At 35.2% G+C, this 18,387-nt stretch overlaps 3 protein-coding genes across 4 annotated transcripts in view; 2 read left to right on the top strand and 1 right to left on the bottom strand.

The window, feature by feature from the left end:
• The first annotated feature begins 267 nt into the window (after positions 1 to 267).
• Positions 268 to 13,387, top strand: LOC144202590 (uncharacterized). The gene is made up of 8 exons (XM_077725427.1): positions 268 to 499; positions 840 to 1,034; positions 1,097 to 1,159; positions 1,220 to 1,299; positions 1,368 to 1,498; positions 1,583 to 1,649; positions 7,421 to 7,560; positions 12,770 to 13,387. Exons 2-7 carry the CDS (start codon positions 961 to 963, stop codon positions 7,471 to 7,473), a joined length of 468 nt encoding a protein of 155 aa, XP_077581553.1. The 5' UTR covers positions 268 to 499; positions 840 to 960; the 3' UTR covers positions 7,474 to 7,560; positions 12,770 to 13,387.
• Positions 7,374 to 16,461, bottom strand: h6pd (hexose-6-phosphate dehydrogenase (glucose 1-dehydrogenase)). The gene is made up of 5 exons (XM_077725426.1): positions 16,392 to 16,461; positions 12,721 to 13,382; positions 12,527 to 12,644; positions 10,820 to 11,089; positions 7,374 to 10,749 (listed from the first exon to the last, which is right to left on the bottom strand). The coding sequence occupies exons 2-5, from the start codon at positions 13,354 to 13,356 to the stop codon at positions 9,416 to 9,418; spliced, it is 2,358 nt and encodes a 785-aa protein (XP_077581552.1). The 5' UTR covers positions 13,357 to 13,382; positions 16,392 to 16,461; the 3' UTR covers positions 7,374 to 9,415.
• epha2a (eph receptor A2 a) overlaps positions 13,948 to 18,387 on the top strand; it is a 37,180-nt gene continuing 32,740 nt past the window's right edge. The window contains exon 1 of one of the 2 annotated variants that reach the window (XM_077725423.1): positions 13,948 to 14,071. The gene's annotated coding sequence lies outside the window, so the exon portion shown is untranslated. The remainder of the gene's footprint in view (positions 14,072 to 18,387) is intronic. The other variant, XM_077725424.1, reaches the window with a different exon arrangement.

Here is an 18,387-nt window from a genome sequence, read left to right on the forward strand (position 1 = left end):
GTGGAAGACTGGTGACTTATCCACTAGGCCACCACTCTGTAAGTGAAATCCGTAGTACTTGTACTTTTATCTCTTTCATTTACCTGAATAATATTTGGAAAATGTTTGCAGGTACTTGGACTTGAACCCAAGACCAAAGAGGTGGAAGACTGGTGACTTATCCACTAGGCCACCACTCTGTAAGTGAAATCTGTAGTACTTGTACTTTTATCTCTTTCATTTACCTGAATAATATTTGGAAAATTTTTGCTGGTACTTGGATTTGAACCCAGGACCACCGAGGTAGGAGACTGATGACTTATCCATTGGGCCATCAGTCTATGAGTTTTAATGGTAGTATTTGTTGTTTTGTCTCTTTTCACTCCCAGATCATACTTAGTCCTTTATGGTACTTTCAAGTGGGGAAAAGTTAGGTATAAAGAGCAAACCAGGAATTGAACCCAAGTCCACAGAGATGCGAGGCCAATGACTTATACACTGGACCACAGGCTCCCAAAAGGTGAACAGTAGTATTTATTGTTTTGTCTGTTACAATTATTAGTATAGTATAGCTTTATTTCTTTAAAAACAACATAGTATAGTAAGTTTTTTTTTCTTAAAAAACAACTTAGTATAGTAAGCCTTTTTTTCTTAAAAAACAACATAGTATAGTAAGGCTTTTTTTCTTTAAAAAAACGAAAAGCCTAGTACTACAATTACGTTTACATGCATGTGTTTGCATTACAAGGACACGTCCTAATGTGTAGTAATTTTACTTGTTTGCACATAAGTGTACTACTACAAGTATATATACACATAATTGTACAAGACAACTAATAGTGAACTTCCTGTCTTTTCAGGTACGCCTTCACAAAACATGTCCAAGTTGCCAAGTGAAAGCAGGATTGAATTTCTTAGCGTAACATAATCCTCCCGCCGTCCACAATTTCGACAACGGCTGTTAAACGTGCGTCGGAAGCCATGTTTCTGTACTTGCTGATCCTCCTCGCTTACCAATCCAGCAGATGGATCCCCAAGAACCGTAGGTTGAAATTGTAAGGGTTCAATTTCCTTACCAAATATGGCGTCTTGTTTCTAAACGCGTTTTCTCTTGCAGTCAAATCGTCAACGCCATGTTCGCAGGCCTTGTTTTGGTCCCTCAGCTGTACGTCCTAACAAGGTAACTTAACATGTTTTGCTAATAATTTGATCGTCCAATCATGTGTCTTTGTGTCCATAGGCCAAAATCAGCAAGATACTGCCGGAGACCATTGCTGAGCAACTTGGTCGCCTCTGTTGCGTTGTCCATTGTCGCCACAGGTACAAAAAAACACGCAAATATAGCGAAAATCTATGTTTAAACACATTTTTTTTACATATTTTTCCAGGTTTTTCGGTGGTTTTTACAGTTTTAGATGCAGTATCTCAAGGACTCTGGGCGTCCTGTCATGTTTTTGGACTGATGTCTTTCGGGCAAGGGGTTTGCTCGGCGATTTTGACACTCACTGCGGCTTCATGTGTAAAAAAAAACATTTAATCCGTAGAAGGATACACGTAAGAAATATGGAATTTATTCAAGTATTGTTTTTCTGTTTTTCTGCAGGCGATAACTACACCGGAACTGTATGAAGTGTCATTTTGTATCGTGGTTGCATCTGTTTTGAGTACAGGTAAAAAGGGCATAGTATAGTAAGGCTTTCTTTTCTTCAAAAAAACGGCATAGTATAGTAAGGCTTTTTTTCGTCAAAAAACGACATAGTATAGTAAGGCTTTTTATCGCAAAAAACGACATAGTATAGTAAGGCTTTTTATCGCAAAAAAACGACATACTATAGTAAGGCTTTTTTTCGTCAAAAAACGACATAGTATAGTAAGGCTTTTATTCGCAAAAAAACGACATAGTATAGTAAGGGTTTTTTCGTCAAAAAACGACATAGTATAGTAAGGCTTTTTTTCGTCAAAAAACGACATAGTATAGTAAGGCTTTTTATCGCAAAAAACGACATAGTATAGTAAGGCTTTTTTTCACCAAAAAACGACATAGTATAGTAAGGCTTTTTTCGTCAAAAAACGACATAGTATAGTAAGGCTTTTTATCGCAAAAAAATGACATAGTATAGTAAGGCTTTTTTCGTCAAAAAACGACATAGTATAGTAAGGCTTTTTTTCACCAAAAAACGACATACTATAGTAAGGCTTTTTTTCGTCAAAAAACGACATAGTATAGTAAGGCTTTTTTCATCAAAAAACGACATAGTATAGTAAGGCTTTTTTCGTCAAAAAACGACATAGTATAGTAAGGCTTTTTATCGCAAGAAAACGACATAGTATAGTAAGGCTTTTTACATCAAAAAACGACATAGTATAGTAAGGCTTTTTATTGCAAAAAACGACATAGTATAGTAAGGCTTTTTATCGCAAAAAAACGACATAGTATAGTAAGGCTTTTTATCGCAAAAAAACGACATAGTATAGTAAGGCTTTTTATCGCAAAAAACGACATAGTATAGTAAGCCTTTTTATCACAAAAAAACGACATAGTATTGTAAGGCGATAAAAAGCCTTACTATAGTAAGGCTTTTTATCGCAAAAAAACGACATAGTATAGTAAGGCTTTTTATCGCAAAAAAACGACATAGTATAGTAAGGCTTTTTATCGCAAGAAAACAACATAGTATAGTAAGGCTTTTTATCGCAAAAAAACGACATAGTATAGTAAGGCTTTTTATCGCAAAAAACGACATAGTGTAGTAAGGCTTTTTATCGCAAAAAAACGACATACTATAGTAAGGCTTTTTTTCGTCAAAAAACGACATAGTATAGTAAGGCTTTTTTCATCAAAAAACGACATAGTATAGTAAGGCTTTTTTCGTCAAAAAACGACATAGTATAGTAAGGCTTTTTATCGCAAGAAAACGACATAGTATAGTAAGGCTTTTTACATCAAAAAACGACATAGTATAGTAAGGCTTTTTATTGCAAAAAACGACATAGTATAGTAAGGCTTTTTATCGCAAAAAAACGACATAGTATAGTAAGGCTTTTTATCGCAAAAAAACGACATAGTATAGTAAGGCTTTTTATCGCAAAAAACGACATAGTATAGTAAGCCTTTTTATCACAAAAAAACGACATAGTATTGTAAGGCGATAAAAAGCCTTACTATAGTAAGGCTTTTTATCGCAAAAAAACGACATAGTATAGTAAGGCTTTTTATCGCAAAAAAACGACATAGTATAGTAAGGCTTTTTATCGCAAAAAAACGACATAGTATAGTAAGGCTTTTTTTCGTCAAAAAACGACATAGTATAGTAAGGCTTTTTTCGTCAAAAACGACATAGTATAGTAAGGCTTTTTATCGCAAAAAAACGACATAGTATAGTAAGGCTTTTTACATCAAAAAACGACATAGTATAGTAAGGCTTTTTTTCGTCAAAAAACGACATAGTATAGTAAGGCTTTTTTCATCAAAAAACGACATAGTATAGTAAGGCTTTTTTTCGTCAAAAAACGACATACTATAGTAAGGCTTTTTATCGCAAAAAAACGACACTATAGTAAGGCTTTTATTCGCAAAAAAACGACATAGTATAGTAAGGCTTTTTTTCGTCAAAAAACGACATAGTATAGTAAGGCTTTTTTTCATCAAAAACAACATAGTATAGTAAGGCTTTTTTCGTCAAAAAACGACATAGTATAGTAAGGCTTTTTTTCGTCAAAAAACGACATAGTATAGTAAGGCTTTTTATCGCAAAAAAACGACATAGTATAGTAAGGCTTTTTTTCGTCAAAAAACGACATAGTATAGTAAGGCTTTTTTTCGTCAAAAAACGACATAGTATAGTAAGGCTTTTTTCGTCAAAAAACGACATAGTATAGTAAGGCTTTTTTTCGTCAAAAAACGACATAGTATAGTAAGGCTTTTTTTCGTCAAAAAACAACATAGTATAGTAAGGCTTCTTTTCGTCAAAAAACGACATAGTATAGTAAGGCTTTTTTCGTCAAAAACGACATAGTATAGTAAGGCTTTTTTTCGTCAAAAACAACATAGTATAGTAAGGCTTTTTTCGTCAAAAAACGACATAGTATAGTAAGGCTTTTTATCGCAAAAAACGACATAGTATAGTAAGGCTTTTTATCGAAAAAAAACGACATACTATAGTAAGGCTTTTTTTTCGTCAAAAAACGACATAGTATAGTAAGGCTTTTTTTCGTCAAAAACGACATAGTATAGTAAGGCTTTTTATCGCAAAAAAACGACATAGTATAGTAAGGCTTTTTATCGCAAAAAAACGACATACTATAGTAAGGCTTTTTATCACAAAAAACGACATAGTATAGTAAGGCTTTTTATCGCAAAAAAACGACATACTATAGTAAGGCTTTTTTTCGTCAAAAAACGACATAGTATAGTAAGGCTTTTTTTCATCAAAAAACGACATAGTATAGTAAGGCTTTTTTTCGTCAAAAAACGACATAGTATAGTAAGGCTTTTTATCGCAAAAAAACGACATAGTATAGTAAGGCTTTTTATCGCAAAAAACGACACAGTATAGTAAGGCTTTTTATCGCAAAAAAACGACATAGTATAGTAAGGCTTTTTATCGCAAAAACGACATAGTATAGTAAGGCTTTTTATCGCAAAAAAACGACATACTATAGTAAGGCTTTTTATCGCAAAAAAACGACATACTATAGTAAGGCTTTTTTTCGTCAAAAAACGACATAGTATAGTAAGGCTTTTTTCGTCAAAAAACGACATAGTATAGTAAGGCTTTTTATCGTCAAAAAACGACATAGTATAGTAAGGCTTTTTTCATCAAAAAACGACATAGTATAGTAAGGCTTTTTTTCGTCAAAAAACGACATACTATAGTAAGGCTTTTTATCGCAAAAAAACGACATACTATAGTAAGGCTTTTTATCGCAAAAAAACGACATACTATAGTAAGGCTTTTTTTCGTCAAAAAACGACATACTATAGTAAGGCTTTTTATCGCAAAAAAACGACATAGTATAGTAAGGCTTTTTTTCGTCAAAAAACGACATAGTATAGTAAGGCTTTTTTCATCAAAAAACGACATAGTATAGTAAGGCTTTTTTTCGTCAAAAAACGACATACTATAGTAAGGCTTTTTATCGCAAAAAAACGACATAGTATAGTAAGGCTTTTTTTCGTCAAAAAACGACAGTATAGTAAGGCATTTTTCGTCAAAAAACGACATAGTATAGTAAGGCTTTTTTCATCAAAAAACGACATAGTATAGTAAGGCTTTTTTTCGTCAAAAACAACATAGTATAGTAAGGCTTTTTTCGTCAAAAAACGACATAGTATAGTAAGGCTTTTTTCGTCAAAAAACGACATAGTATAGTAAGGCTTTTTATCGCAAAAAAACGACATAGTATAGTAAGGCTTTTTACATCAAAAAACGACATAGTATAGTAAGGCTTTTTTTCGTCAAAAAACGACATAGTATAGTAAGGCTTTTTTCATCAAAAAACGACATAGTATAGTAAGGCTTCTTTTCGTCAAAAAACGACATACTATAGTAAGGCTTTTTATCGCAAAAAAACGACATACTATAGTAAGGCTTTTATTCGCAAAAAAACGACATAGTATAGTAAGGCTTTTTTTCGTCAAAAAACGACATAGTAGAGTAAGGCTTTTTTTCATCAAAAAACAACATAGTATAGTAAGGCTTTTTTCGTCAAAAAACGACATAGTATAGTAAGGCTTTTTTTCGTCAAAAAACGACATAGTATAGTAAGGCTTTTTTCGTCAAAAAACGACATAGTATAGTAAGGCTTTTTATCGCAAAAAAACGACATAGTATAGTAAGGCTTTTTACATCAGAAAACGACATAGTATAGTAAGGCTTTTTTTCGTCAAAAAACGACATAGTATAGTAAGGCTTTTTTCATCAAAAAACGACATAGTATAGTAAGGCTTTTTTTCGTCAAAAAACGACATAGTATAGTAAGGCTTTTTTTCGTCAAAAAACGACAGTATAGTAAGGCTTTTTATCGCAAAAAAACGACATAGTATAGTAAGGCTTTTTATCGCAAAAAACGACACAGTATAGTAAGGCTTTTTATCGCAAAAAAACGACATAGTATAGTAAGGCTTTTTATCGCAAAAAACGACATAGTATAGTAAGGCTTTTTATCGCAAAAAAACGACATACTTTAGTAAGGCTTTTATTCGCAAAAAAACGACATAGTATAGTAAGGCTTTTTTCGTCAAAAAACGACATAGTATAGTAAGGCTTTTTTCATCAAAAAACGACATAGTATAGTAAGGCTTTTTTTCGTCAAAAACAACATAGTATAGTAAGGCTTTTTTCGTCAAAAAACGACATAGTATAGTAAGGCTTTTTTCGTCAAAAAACGACATAGTATAGTAAGGCTTTTTATCGCAAAAAAACGACATAGTATAGTAAGGCTTTTTACATCAAAAAACGACATAGTATAGTAAGGCTTTTTTTCGTCAAAAAACGACATAGTATAGTAAGGCTTTTTTCATCAAAAAACGACATAGTATAGTAAGGCTTTTTTTCGTCAAAAAACGACATACTATAGTAAGGCTTTTTATCGCAAAAAAACGACATACTATAGTAAGGCTTTTATTCGCAAAAAAACGACATAGTATAGTAAGGCTTTTTTTCGTCAAAAAACGACATAGTAGAGTAAGGCTTTTTTTCATCAAAAAACAACATAGTATAGTAAGGCTTTTTTCGTCAAAAAACGACATAGTATAGTAAGGCTTTTTTTCGTCAAAAAACGACATAGTATAGTAAGGCTTTTTTCGTCAAAAAACGACATAGTATAGTAAGGCTTTTTATCGCAAAAAAACGACATAGTATAGTAAGGCTTTTTACATCAGAAAACGACATAGTATAGTAAGGCTTTTTTTCGTCAAAAAACGACATAGTATAGTAAGGCTTTTTTCATCAAAAAACGACATAGTATAGTAAGGCTTTTTTTCGTCAAAAAACGACATAGTATAGTAAGGCTTTTTTTCGTCAAAAAACGACAGTATAGTAAGGCTTTTTATCGCAAAAAAACGACATAGTATAGTAAGGCTTTTTATCGCAAAAAACGACACAGTATAGTAAGGCTTTTTATCGCAAAAAAACGACATAGTATAGTAAGGCTTTTTATCGCAAAAAACGACATAGTATAGTAAGGCTTTTTATCGCAAAAAAACGACATACTTTAGTAAGGCTTTTATTCGCAAAAAAACGACATAGTATAGTAAGGCTTTTTTCGTCAAAAAACGACATAGTATAGTAAGGCTTTTTATCGCAAAAAAACGACATACTATAGTAAGGCTTTTTTTCGTCAAAAAACGACATAGTATAGTAAGGCTTTTTTCTTCAAAAAACGACCATGTATAACAAGACTTATTTCCGTTCCATTCTAACATCCACGTTTTTTTTAGCAGCGCTGGCGGTCAAAGGCGGACTGTGGCTAACAAAAAGGCGACAACAATGAACAATAAAAACAGCACAGCTGCTCACATGGACATTGGATAGCACTCATATGAACAATTGATGGCGTTTCCATGCCGCCGGCCAGTCGGTAAGTCAAAACCATGGGAATGAAAGAAGAGAAAGTGTGTTAATCCACAACACGTTTTAATGCGTCACATTTCACAAAAGCAGGTGTTTTAACGTCTATTTTCCAATTGTAGACGTTGTTAAAAATGTATCATTTGATCCAAACATAATTACAGGTGACACAGTGTAAACCGGCTTCTGTTACAACAAAAAAAATCCCATACACGTCACACAGTATTCCGACAAATAATTCCAACACAAGGCTCAGAAATGCAATTCTTTTGACATTTTAAAGATGAAAATACACAAAAAAGCACCTGAGAAAGTTCTCATTTTCTTACATGATCACATTTTAACAATTGTAAAAACAAGATATGTACCTTGAGATGTGAAGTTACAAGTGTATAAAAATATGTTTTTTATAAACTGCACCCAAGGAATTTAACTCCAGAACCTGATTAGTTTGAGAAGAGTTACACAAAGATGCATTTCAGCATCTGGATTTCAGACCAGAGGCAAGAGGATTAATTTATTCTGAATTTCAATAGCGCGTTTCAAATGACAATACAGTAGTACCTCGAGATACGATTTTTTTTGCATGGTAACACGCTCGCAACATAACAAAAACACATTTAAACTTTGATTATGACGCAGAAACACTCAAAAATAAGTTTAATCTAACCTTACACTAAACTTAATTCTAATTTTCTTTTAAATTTTGATACATTTCTTCTCCGGGGTTGACTCTATTAGCTCCGCCTCCATCCTGACTTTCAGATTCAACCTATCAAAGTTTGTTTACTTTTGTCTTCCCTTCAAAATATTCCGAAAATGACGCACACAAATGTCCTCACAATAGAATAACGCACGTCCACTTGCCAACAAGAAGTAGTATATACTCCTCTCGTATTAGCAAACAAGCTCCGCCATTCCTACTGACTAACGGGAAAAAAAACACTTAAAAACTGCTAAGCTCCGCCCAGTGCTCGTACAGACACTACACAAGGGAATTGCGACCAGAAAGACAGTGTTCTTACGAGTCTCCTCGTCTATGAAAATTTGTCTTGTATCTCAACAAATATACGCTCGAAATTTACTCATATCTCAAGATAAATATCAGCTCAAAATTTTACTCATATCTCAAGATAAATATTAGCTCGAAATTTTACTCGTATCTCAAGATAAATATTAGCTCGAAATTTTACTCATATCTCAAGATAAATATCAGCTTCAAAATTTTACTCATATCTCAAGATAAATATCAGCTTAAAAATTTTACTCATCTCAAGATAAATATTAGCTCGAAATTTTACTCGTATCTCAAGATAAATATTAGCTCGAAATTTTACTCGTATCTCAAGATAAATATTAGCTCGAAATTTTACTCATATCTCAAGATAAATAGCTTAAAAATTTTACTCATATCTCAAGTTAAATATTAGCTCAAAATTTTACTCATCTCAAGATAAATATTAGCTCGAACTTTTACTCATAACTCAAGATAAATATTAGCTCGAACTTTTACTCGTATCTCAAGATAAATATCAGCTCGAAATTTTACTCGTATCTCAAGATAAATATTAGCTCAAAATTTTACTCTTATCTCAAATTGCTCGTATGTCAAGGTACTACTGTAATAAAGTTTTTTTGCAACAGAAAGTAAAAAAAAAAATAACAGAATTCGGATACAGGCTAAAGTTCAAGTGTTGTCCATTGCGTACATAAGTACGTATTTTTACATTTGGTAACATGATGTTTTCATTTGGTGGCTTAAAATGTACTTGGAATTAAAGAATCAAGATAGAGGATTGGAAATTCTTACCTGGACCAAAATGGTTGGATTTTCCAGAGCGTAGAACCTGCGGTTTGTTGCCACATTACCGCAAAAGCGCATCATAGTCAATATACCAGGTCAGCGTACCATTGGTTGGTTTCACCCCCGTCACAGGCCATTTATTTGCATCATCCTTAACTCGACTCAGCTGGGTTACCAAATCATGTTTACTCTTGCCCATCACCAACATCGCCACCTGCTGGGCTTTATTAATAGCATCCAACGTGAGGCTAACGCGACGTCTCGGCTCAACAGGGCTTTCGGTGAATATCACCAAACGGTTCGCGTTCAAACCCGCAGGGGTGCCGGGGAAGAGCGACGCTGTATGCATGTCTTGTCCGACTCCTAGTAGCACGAAGTGGAACTTTGAACCGTCAATCCATCGGTCGATTTCTTCCCGATATAGCGACGTCGCACTGTCCTTTTCGTCGCAAATACGGCGCCGGATCTCCATCGTCATAGGGTGGATGTTCAAATACGGGATTCGAACATGCTGTAAGAGGTGCTGGTGTATGTTATGGAAGTTGGATTGTGGGTGGTTGAGTGGTACACAACGTTCATCCACCATCCAGATGTGGGTGTGGCTCCAGGGGAAGGCAAAATGGTGTAATGCTAATCTGTGGAAGAGTGCGATTGGCGTGGAACCACCAGAAAGGGCTAAGTGGAAAACGCCATCTTGAAGAATGGCCGTTTGAGCCGCCGATTGGATGTCAACAGCCAATCGCTGCACTAGTTCTTCAGCCCAGGCGGATACCATGTCGGCGCCACGGAATTTTCCTCGCTTGACGAAGAAATTCTTCGGCGAAGGGTCCTCAGCTCGGTCTACCAGGACTAAATCGGCCTTGAAGTCGATCTCCTTCCCTTTCAAGAGGAGGTCCAGGAAGTCGGCGTTGTCAACCCCGCCTGGGTAAACCCGCGGAAAGGTGCCGGTTAAACTCTCGAGTAATGGCGTCCATAGGTTCCATGATGCTAGAAGGTTCTCCGTGCTGATGAAACTGTCTTTACGGCCGGCGAAGATCTGCGAGATGAGCTCGGTGTAGGCTTCTCGTTGTACTTTTGGAGTCTGGATGTAGTAGTCGGATAAAGGTGACCCCAGGATGTGGATTTTTGGGTGGTCTGTCACTTCTTTCCAGGTTTTTTCAACGATTGAAGGCTTGAAGAGATTCTTGGAGACGAGAACTGCTGGGAATTGTAGACTACCATGACCGAAGTAGAAGAGGATTTGTTTGGGTTTGCAGACCATGTTAGCTTGGAGACAGAATTGGTCGTTTTTGAAGAGAACTCGGGCGTATCCTACTCGTTCATCTAGCATTTTCCCGGATATCAGGAGGATGGGAACACCCTCAAATTGTGCCGAGTCCATGTGTGTTAAGACGGCTAGAACGAGAAATACGTTAAAAACAATGATAAAAAGTCAATTTTCTTTGGAAATTTGGTAGATTCTTACCTGCAAATGTTGGTGTGATGGCGACATGGTCTTTGGTTTTGTTGAGCTCCTGTTGGACTTCGGATTGGTAGGCCTGGTATTGGCCCAGAACGGCTTGTTTTTTGCCCAAGGGTAGGAACGAGGTGAAGAAGTGGAGTTTGTTTTGGAGAAGTTCTTGGCTGTTGGTGAGATTGGTGGGAAGTGGCATGGTTAGGAGAGCCAGGACTTCTGTTAGGTGGTTTTGGATTACGTCTCGGATGACGCCATATTCGTTGTAGAAGGGGATGCGGCCTGGGAGGAAAAAACAAAAAAATAATATATGGTAATCCCTCAAATATTGCGGTTTTACTACATTGCGTTTTTTTGTAAAGTACAGTGTTCCCTCGCTTATCGCGGTTAATGGGGACCGGGACCACCCGCGATAAGTGCATTTCCGCGAAGTAGGGATTCCCCTTCCAAAATGCTTAATTTTAATTTAATTCCAACATTCTTTTTAAATATATATATATATATATTTTATTTTTTTACCCCCCTGTATACAGTACACCATATAGAATACGGGTAGAGAGAGTGAAATTCATGTTATAACAAAAAAAACTAAAATATGTTGTTTCAATGTAATATTTGTATTTATTTATTTTTTCCCCAAAAAAATCCGTCTGAGTCCGCGATAGCTGAACCGCGAAGTAGCGGGGGAACACTATTTTTTTTTTTAAAGTTCATAAAAATCTAAAAATTCACACTAAAACTCACAACTGGAAGCCACTCTACTTGCTACAATGACTCAGCAGTAAAGTTAAAACAAAATAAAAATTAAATAAATAAAAAAAAATGAAGTCCTAAATCTTTTTACAAAATTTCCAAGTTTCAAAAATAGTTGTGGAACTAATTAATTAAGCCCGAAGTTTGCTGGGATTGGTTCCAGAAAATTTACAGTCCTAATGAGGACACAGGGACAACAGCCAAATGGATCGAGGAATGTGGTCTGATTGTCTGCTGACCCATTTAGGGTTGGACTCCTTAACCTATCGTATTTCATAACAGGTCCAGAGAATTTGCACCTCATTTTCTGACCCATTTTTCAGCAAAATAAAGCTCAATATTATCTAATGCTAACAAAACGTACAAAAATTCAAAAAAATCCCCCAAAATATTAATTAATTTATTTATTAACTTATTCATTACCTATCTTTTTATGTCTAAAATGTATTTTACTGTCTCTGTATTCTCACCCTCTTGCTACTGTGACAACAAAATTCAGTGTGCTTTATATATGGAAAAAACTGAAAACCAAAAAACGAAAAACCACCACTGTCGGATATTACAAAAACATAAACGCCTGAACTGAAACAATACTGTTAAATATGGAGATACCATCTAAGTTTACAAAATCTTCCATCATATAGCTCCTCCCCCACTTCAAGATTTTATACAAAAAATGCAAAACATCAACAATGGCTGGCTCTAGAGGTGACTGTAAAGTAGTGAGTGCTTCATACCTGGAAGTCAATAGCAATTACCGTATTTTCACCACTATAAGGCGCACTTAAAAGTCTTACATTTTCTCCAAAATAGACAGTGCACCTTATAAAACAGTGCGCCTTAAAATGTGGTGCGCAGTATGTTCATGAAAATCTAAAAAAAAACTTTAAAAAATCCTGTACACGAGTACACAAATTGAAATAATAAAAAGAAACAATAATAAAAAAGACATAGATAATGAATTACCTTGTACATCCAGTGTCTCTTTCAGTACAATCTCTATTCTCTCAATATGATGCTTATTCCAGATGGGATTGAGGAACTTCTTGTTTTCAACCCTGAACGGGAGAATCTTTGAGACCACCTATAAAAACATCCCCAAAAAAATCCAACCAATCAAACACCAGACTTGAAAAAACCAACTTAACATCAATCCTTACCTGCTTCCCCAAGTAATGGTCAATCCTGTACATTTCTTCATCCCGCAAGGCGTTCCCAAGCTGACCCGCCAAAACCTCGGCACTCCTCAAATCATGTCCAAAAGGTTTTTCCAAAACCACTCTGAGCCAAACAGCGCCCCCACTAGGCCTGCAGCTACTTCCGACTTTCCCCGCGATATCCGCGTAAGTAAACGCCGGTACGGATAGGTAGAAAAGTCGTCCAATCTCCGTCAAGTCTTCTTCCCGAACTTCCCGTTCGATATCCCGGCTCAATTCCCGGTAGTCTTCGAGACTCTTGAGTTGTCGATAACGTGACAACCGTAAAAACTGATCCTTGACCACAGCACAACGTTCTTCGGAGACGTCTTTTGGGCAATGTACGGTTTTCAGGATGGCGAAGAATATGGGCGTGGCCTTCTTGGCGGGGGTTTGGCCGGCGGCGTAGAAGGAGAAACTGTTGCCACTGCTGACTTGTTGGAGGTAGAGTTGGAAGAAACCCTGCCATAGATACTTTTTGGCTAAGTCTCCTGTACCTCCGATGACGACCACGGAAACATGGCCGCCGTTTTGGCGGTTTTCGCCGTGTCCTCCCGTAGCGCTCAATGCTAGCAGAAGCAAGAGTGCAATTGGATACATTTCTGTGGCGTTAAAACGTCCTCAACCTGGATTGAAATAGAAATGAAGAAATTTTACTCACATAATGTATTAAGTTAAGTTTATTTACTTGTATAAGAAAATATGTCTATGCCGTTTTTGAAGGAAAAAGCCTTATTCTACTATGTCATTTTTTTTAAGCAAAAAGCCGTACTATACTATGTCATTTTTAACTAAAAAAGCCTTACTATACTATGTCATTATTTTAACTAAAAAAAAGCCTTACTATACTATGTAATTTTTTAACTAAAAAGCCTTACTATACTATGTCATTTTTTTAACTAAAAAAGCCTGGAATTACAGTATTTTCTCGCATATTGGCTGCCTCTGCATATAAGCCATACCCTTAAAATTGCCTTAAAATCGTTGAATTTTATGATTTCTCTCTTATAAGTTTCACAATTTTCATATTTATGGTTTTTATTTTGTTGCCTGCACATAGACAAATTCAAAAAGGAAGTCAGGTGAGCAGTACAACCCAGGAAGTGTATCTGTAGTGGTCTAGTTTTTATTCTTTGGGTGCAATAATAGCATGAGGTACACATTACGCATGTAACAAGGCTGTTATTTTACAGATCAACCAACAAAACCTTTTTGGTCAGCCTTAACAACTATTGAGATGTGCTGACATGTATCAAGGCTACTCACCTTTGGCCAATCAGAGAACATTTCACTACGGAAAGATGGCGGTGCAATGGTAAGTCAGTTTTTTCACATTTTATGCAAGATTCGGTTATTTTTTTTCCTTAAATTTCATTCTTAGACCTCAAAAACACTTTTTAAAAATGTTTTATTTGTTTAATTAAATTACCCTACTTACCTACCTTGCAGTTTTGTGCATGTAAAGGCTAATTTATGCGCATATAAGCCTTACCCTTATGTCAGTCATCATGATTTTGTTACAAATACGGCTTATATGCGAGAAAATACTGTACTCAAAATGTATTTAACCAATCTAATGAATTCAACTAGTTCAGATATTGTTGAAAAATATTGTTTATATGCGAGAAAATACGGTACTCAGAATTAATTTGACCAACCCAATGGATTCAACTAGTTCAAATAATGTCAAAAAATAGGTTTAAATTTATTTAAAATGACAATTAAATTGATTTTTCTTTCAATGTCCTTTTTTCTGGGTCCTGGAGCCTATCCTAGCTGAAAGGCAGATTACACCCAAGACTGGTCGCCAGTCAGTCCTAGACATGCAACGTTATTAGACTGAAATTAAACATGGAAACAATAATTTTGACAAAAACCCACCTTACCTTCAATGTGGTCTTAAAACCAGACTTTGACGTCTTAAGGCAATTTAAAACAAATCAAATAACGAGTTCTTCCGATCCAATTGTCGCTTTGCATTGATCTGTCATGAACGAAGTGAGAACACCAACTGCTACGATTTGGACTTTACACTTTGCTCAAGGGCAACCAATGAGTGTCTCTTCCCTACAATAGACTCACTGTCCACAGAAGGTTAGCAAAGTATCGGAAACCCAGCTGATTTCTGAGAAGATAAGTCAACGATTGGGTAAAACTGGGAATTACAACATTACTCTAAAAATGCATCAACAAAAAACAACCAAAAATTGGTTATTGACTATTGAATGGACTCATTATTAATGGTCATAAGTATCAAGATAGTTCATTTTAACTGGAAAAGGTTAGCGGTTCAAAATATTCCAAAAATTTAAACCAAAATGGCTTACAATAACCGTCATAGGAACAGAACTAATCCTTGTGGTTTATCGGAGTACTTCTATACGCCATTTGTTGCAGGTTCATGGTTCAAAACCAGTTCATTTTCACACATTTTTTGGTCAATTACAAGGTTATTTTCTCGAAACACTGTACGTATTCAGGATTTCACAAGATTTTCATCCCCATGTGATCAAATGGCGACCTTCACATTACCTTCACATAAAATCCTTCATTTTCTTGTTTTCTTGTACAATTTCTCTCAAAAAATACTCCACATTTACCTGTCGAAATCAACAATTTCCGCCTCCACAGTTCAAAATCTTTCATCAAGACGTGACAAGAAATACATCTAAAGTATCAAATATCTCAACCAGTACATCATCAACCAAAGTAAAACATTTCCATATGTGCAACTTGCACTTTATTGAAAGATAAATGACTCATTTTTTTGACCTCAGAGCCCTAATCCGGAATAAGTATACATTCCATTTGCCTAATTTGTCAGGGCAGCGAAGCGGTCGGATGCCAAATACGTAGCGGTTCACATTTGTGGGTGCTATCTATACACCGGCTGTCTTTTAAATAATATCAAGCTTCAATTAAAAGATTGTGTGGTTTCCACATGACGTGATAAATCAAACAGGATTACAAGTCATTACTAATCTTTATGACAAACTTCAGGGTTATAAATATGGCATATATCAGTACAACCTAGTCATTTCCACTCAATAATACTAATTCCAAATTACTTGTATCCAATAAAACATCATTTTACATAACCATATATCCTCAATTTCATTTTTAGCACAAATTAAAAAGGGAGTACACCGATACCGCCACGAGGAGGCAGTAATAATCTGTTCAGTGACATTTGATACTTCAATGTCATTATGTTAGTTCCATATTCATTATTAGTCTTGATCACAAATTGGTATAAAATGAGAACTGTAATAAACTCACCGGCTGCATTTGACGGATAGACGTCAGAACCGTATTACAAGTGAGAGCTAGCATTGAATTATCATGTTTTGTTGCCATTTACGACATGAATGTCCAATCACTGGTGCTATTCAGTAGAGTAACGGCCCAGCAGTACTCTAATACGCTAAAATTCACAAAAATACACTAATAGTAAAAACATTTGAACGCATCACCAGTTGCACCTGTTGAGAAATTCCACTTCCGTGTTGGCGTAATAGCGTTTGCCGTCGTGCAATGTTGAAATCCGATGCAGAAAACTGACAAAGTGGAAGAATCATAGACGCAAAGAAACCATATTGGAGAAATAAGTTGATTTAAAAGAAGTTTAAACGTACCGGAGTGGCATTTCGCGTCAGTGGTTGTGAACGTGAGGCACAGTAAACTTCCGGATCTGGTCACGTGGGGTGAGTCACAAAAACGATGAATTCAAATAGTATTTAGAACGATAATTGTTGTTATTGGTGTATGTTTTTAAAAGAACCAAATTATTTACGCCTTTAAGACATTCAATTGATCGCCAAGTTTTGGGTGGAAAAAGAAAATTGTTTAGCACATTTGATCTACAGCGAGTCTTTTTATCTTACACGTTATATTTTTTCTATAAGCACGCTCGTATTTCAAAACATGCCCCCTCAAAATGCAAAAAATATTTGTATTCAGTCCAATGCACTCAAAAAAAAACCACAATGTAACATCTTTTCGAAAATAATCCCAAAATATTACAAAAACTAAATAAATAAATAAATAGAAAGTAAAGAACAAAACTGCCTCATGCATTTTTTACATAAACATAATGTTCTAAAATAATAATATCATAATAAACTACTTTCAAACAGACAAATTCAAATAATTTGACCGTTTTCAGTAGAAAAAAATATATATAATTATCATTGTTTTATGTTTAGTACGTGACTAGACCATTTTAAGTGCTTTGTATTGCAATGTATAGCCAAAATACTAATATTTTTCTTTAAATAATATCACTAGCAGTATTTTACCAAATAAAAAGTATACAGTGATGGCAGATCCCCTTTTAAAGTGACATTTCGACATAACAAATGGACAATAAGTCACCACGTGGTACAAAAAGGTCACACTCAATTACAGGCGTACTAAATTAGTTCGTTTTTTTTAACTAGCAAGAGTCCAAACTATTTAACATTATTTAATCCTATACAGACTAAAACTTAAGACTAAGACTTAAGTTACTTGAAATGAAAAGTCTTCATTCAAAATGAATCTGGAATGAAAAAATGCGAATGATTCATTATGACTAAGTGAAATAAAACAGAAAGCAGTCTATGAGTCAACTATGTGATGTCATCGCACCGCCAAATAAAGACCCACCACAAACAAAACAGGTGTCCCCTTTTGGCCAAATAATGATCCAATTGTTATGGACCACACTGCCGTTCCTCCCTTTCCCTTTGGCGCGACCAGTTGTCAATGCAAGATCGTCCATTTTACCCGTCGACTTCCATTCCAAAGCTCCTGTCCGTCAAGTAGCTAAAAAGCTTTACATCTCATTACATAAATTAGCATTTTGACTTTTAGCCTTGTTTTTATCCAGCATGACGGATGGGGTTTTGTTACAAAAAAAATCCCCCAAAAAACAAACACAAGTTTGTCTCCTAACTGTCATGGATAAACTTTAATTTGGGATGTTTGTTGTAGTTGAAGTACAAAATTTCACGGTAAAGTGTCTATATACGATTGGACAAACAGCTGTAATGCAATGGAACAGCCCTCCCAGGTTGGCTAGCCATTGTGAAAGGTAAACAATAAACAGGATTGGGCATCCTGTGTGTGTGTGTGGGGGGGGGGGGGGGTATTTTTTGAAGGAATAGGTTGTTAAAGTAAGCATAAACCCATCGTGAGTGTTTTTAGCTCAGCTGTTGTTGCTACAATATGGAGGGCAAGTATTTGATTGGTCCGTGTATGTGATGTTGGTATGTACCAAAAAATTGACAAAATAAAATATTTTTTATAGAAAAAATGGTAACAGTTGACCTGATAATAAGTGTATGCAATGTAAGTATTTTAATTAGGGGTAAGTGAAATTAGTTTAAAAATATCTACTCTGAATAAACAAAAAAATGTGCCCAAAATTTATAGCAATTAAAAAATGTACATTGGGAAAGTAGATAAATACAAAAAAAAATCTCACAAAGCACTTTTCAACCAAAACTTTCCAGATAATAATGTTTAAAAAAAACTCCCAAATCTAAAACCACTAAATGAAATTTAATAGAAAATCATACAAAATATTTTTTCAAAAAATCTCCCAAAACGGTCAAAAAATTCCTAAAAATCAGATAAAAAACTATCAAA

The sequence above is a fragment of the Stigmatopora nigra genome, chromosome 10, assembly GCF_051989575.1.
Source record: "Stigmatopora nigra isolate UIUO_SnigA chromosome 10, RoL_Snig_1.1, whole genome shotgun sequence".
Taxonomy (NCBI): Eukaryota; Metazoa; Chordata; class Actinopteri; order Syngnathiformes; family Syngnathidae; genus Stigmatopora; species Stigmatopora nigra.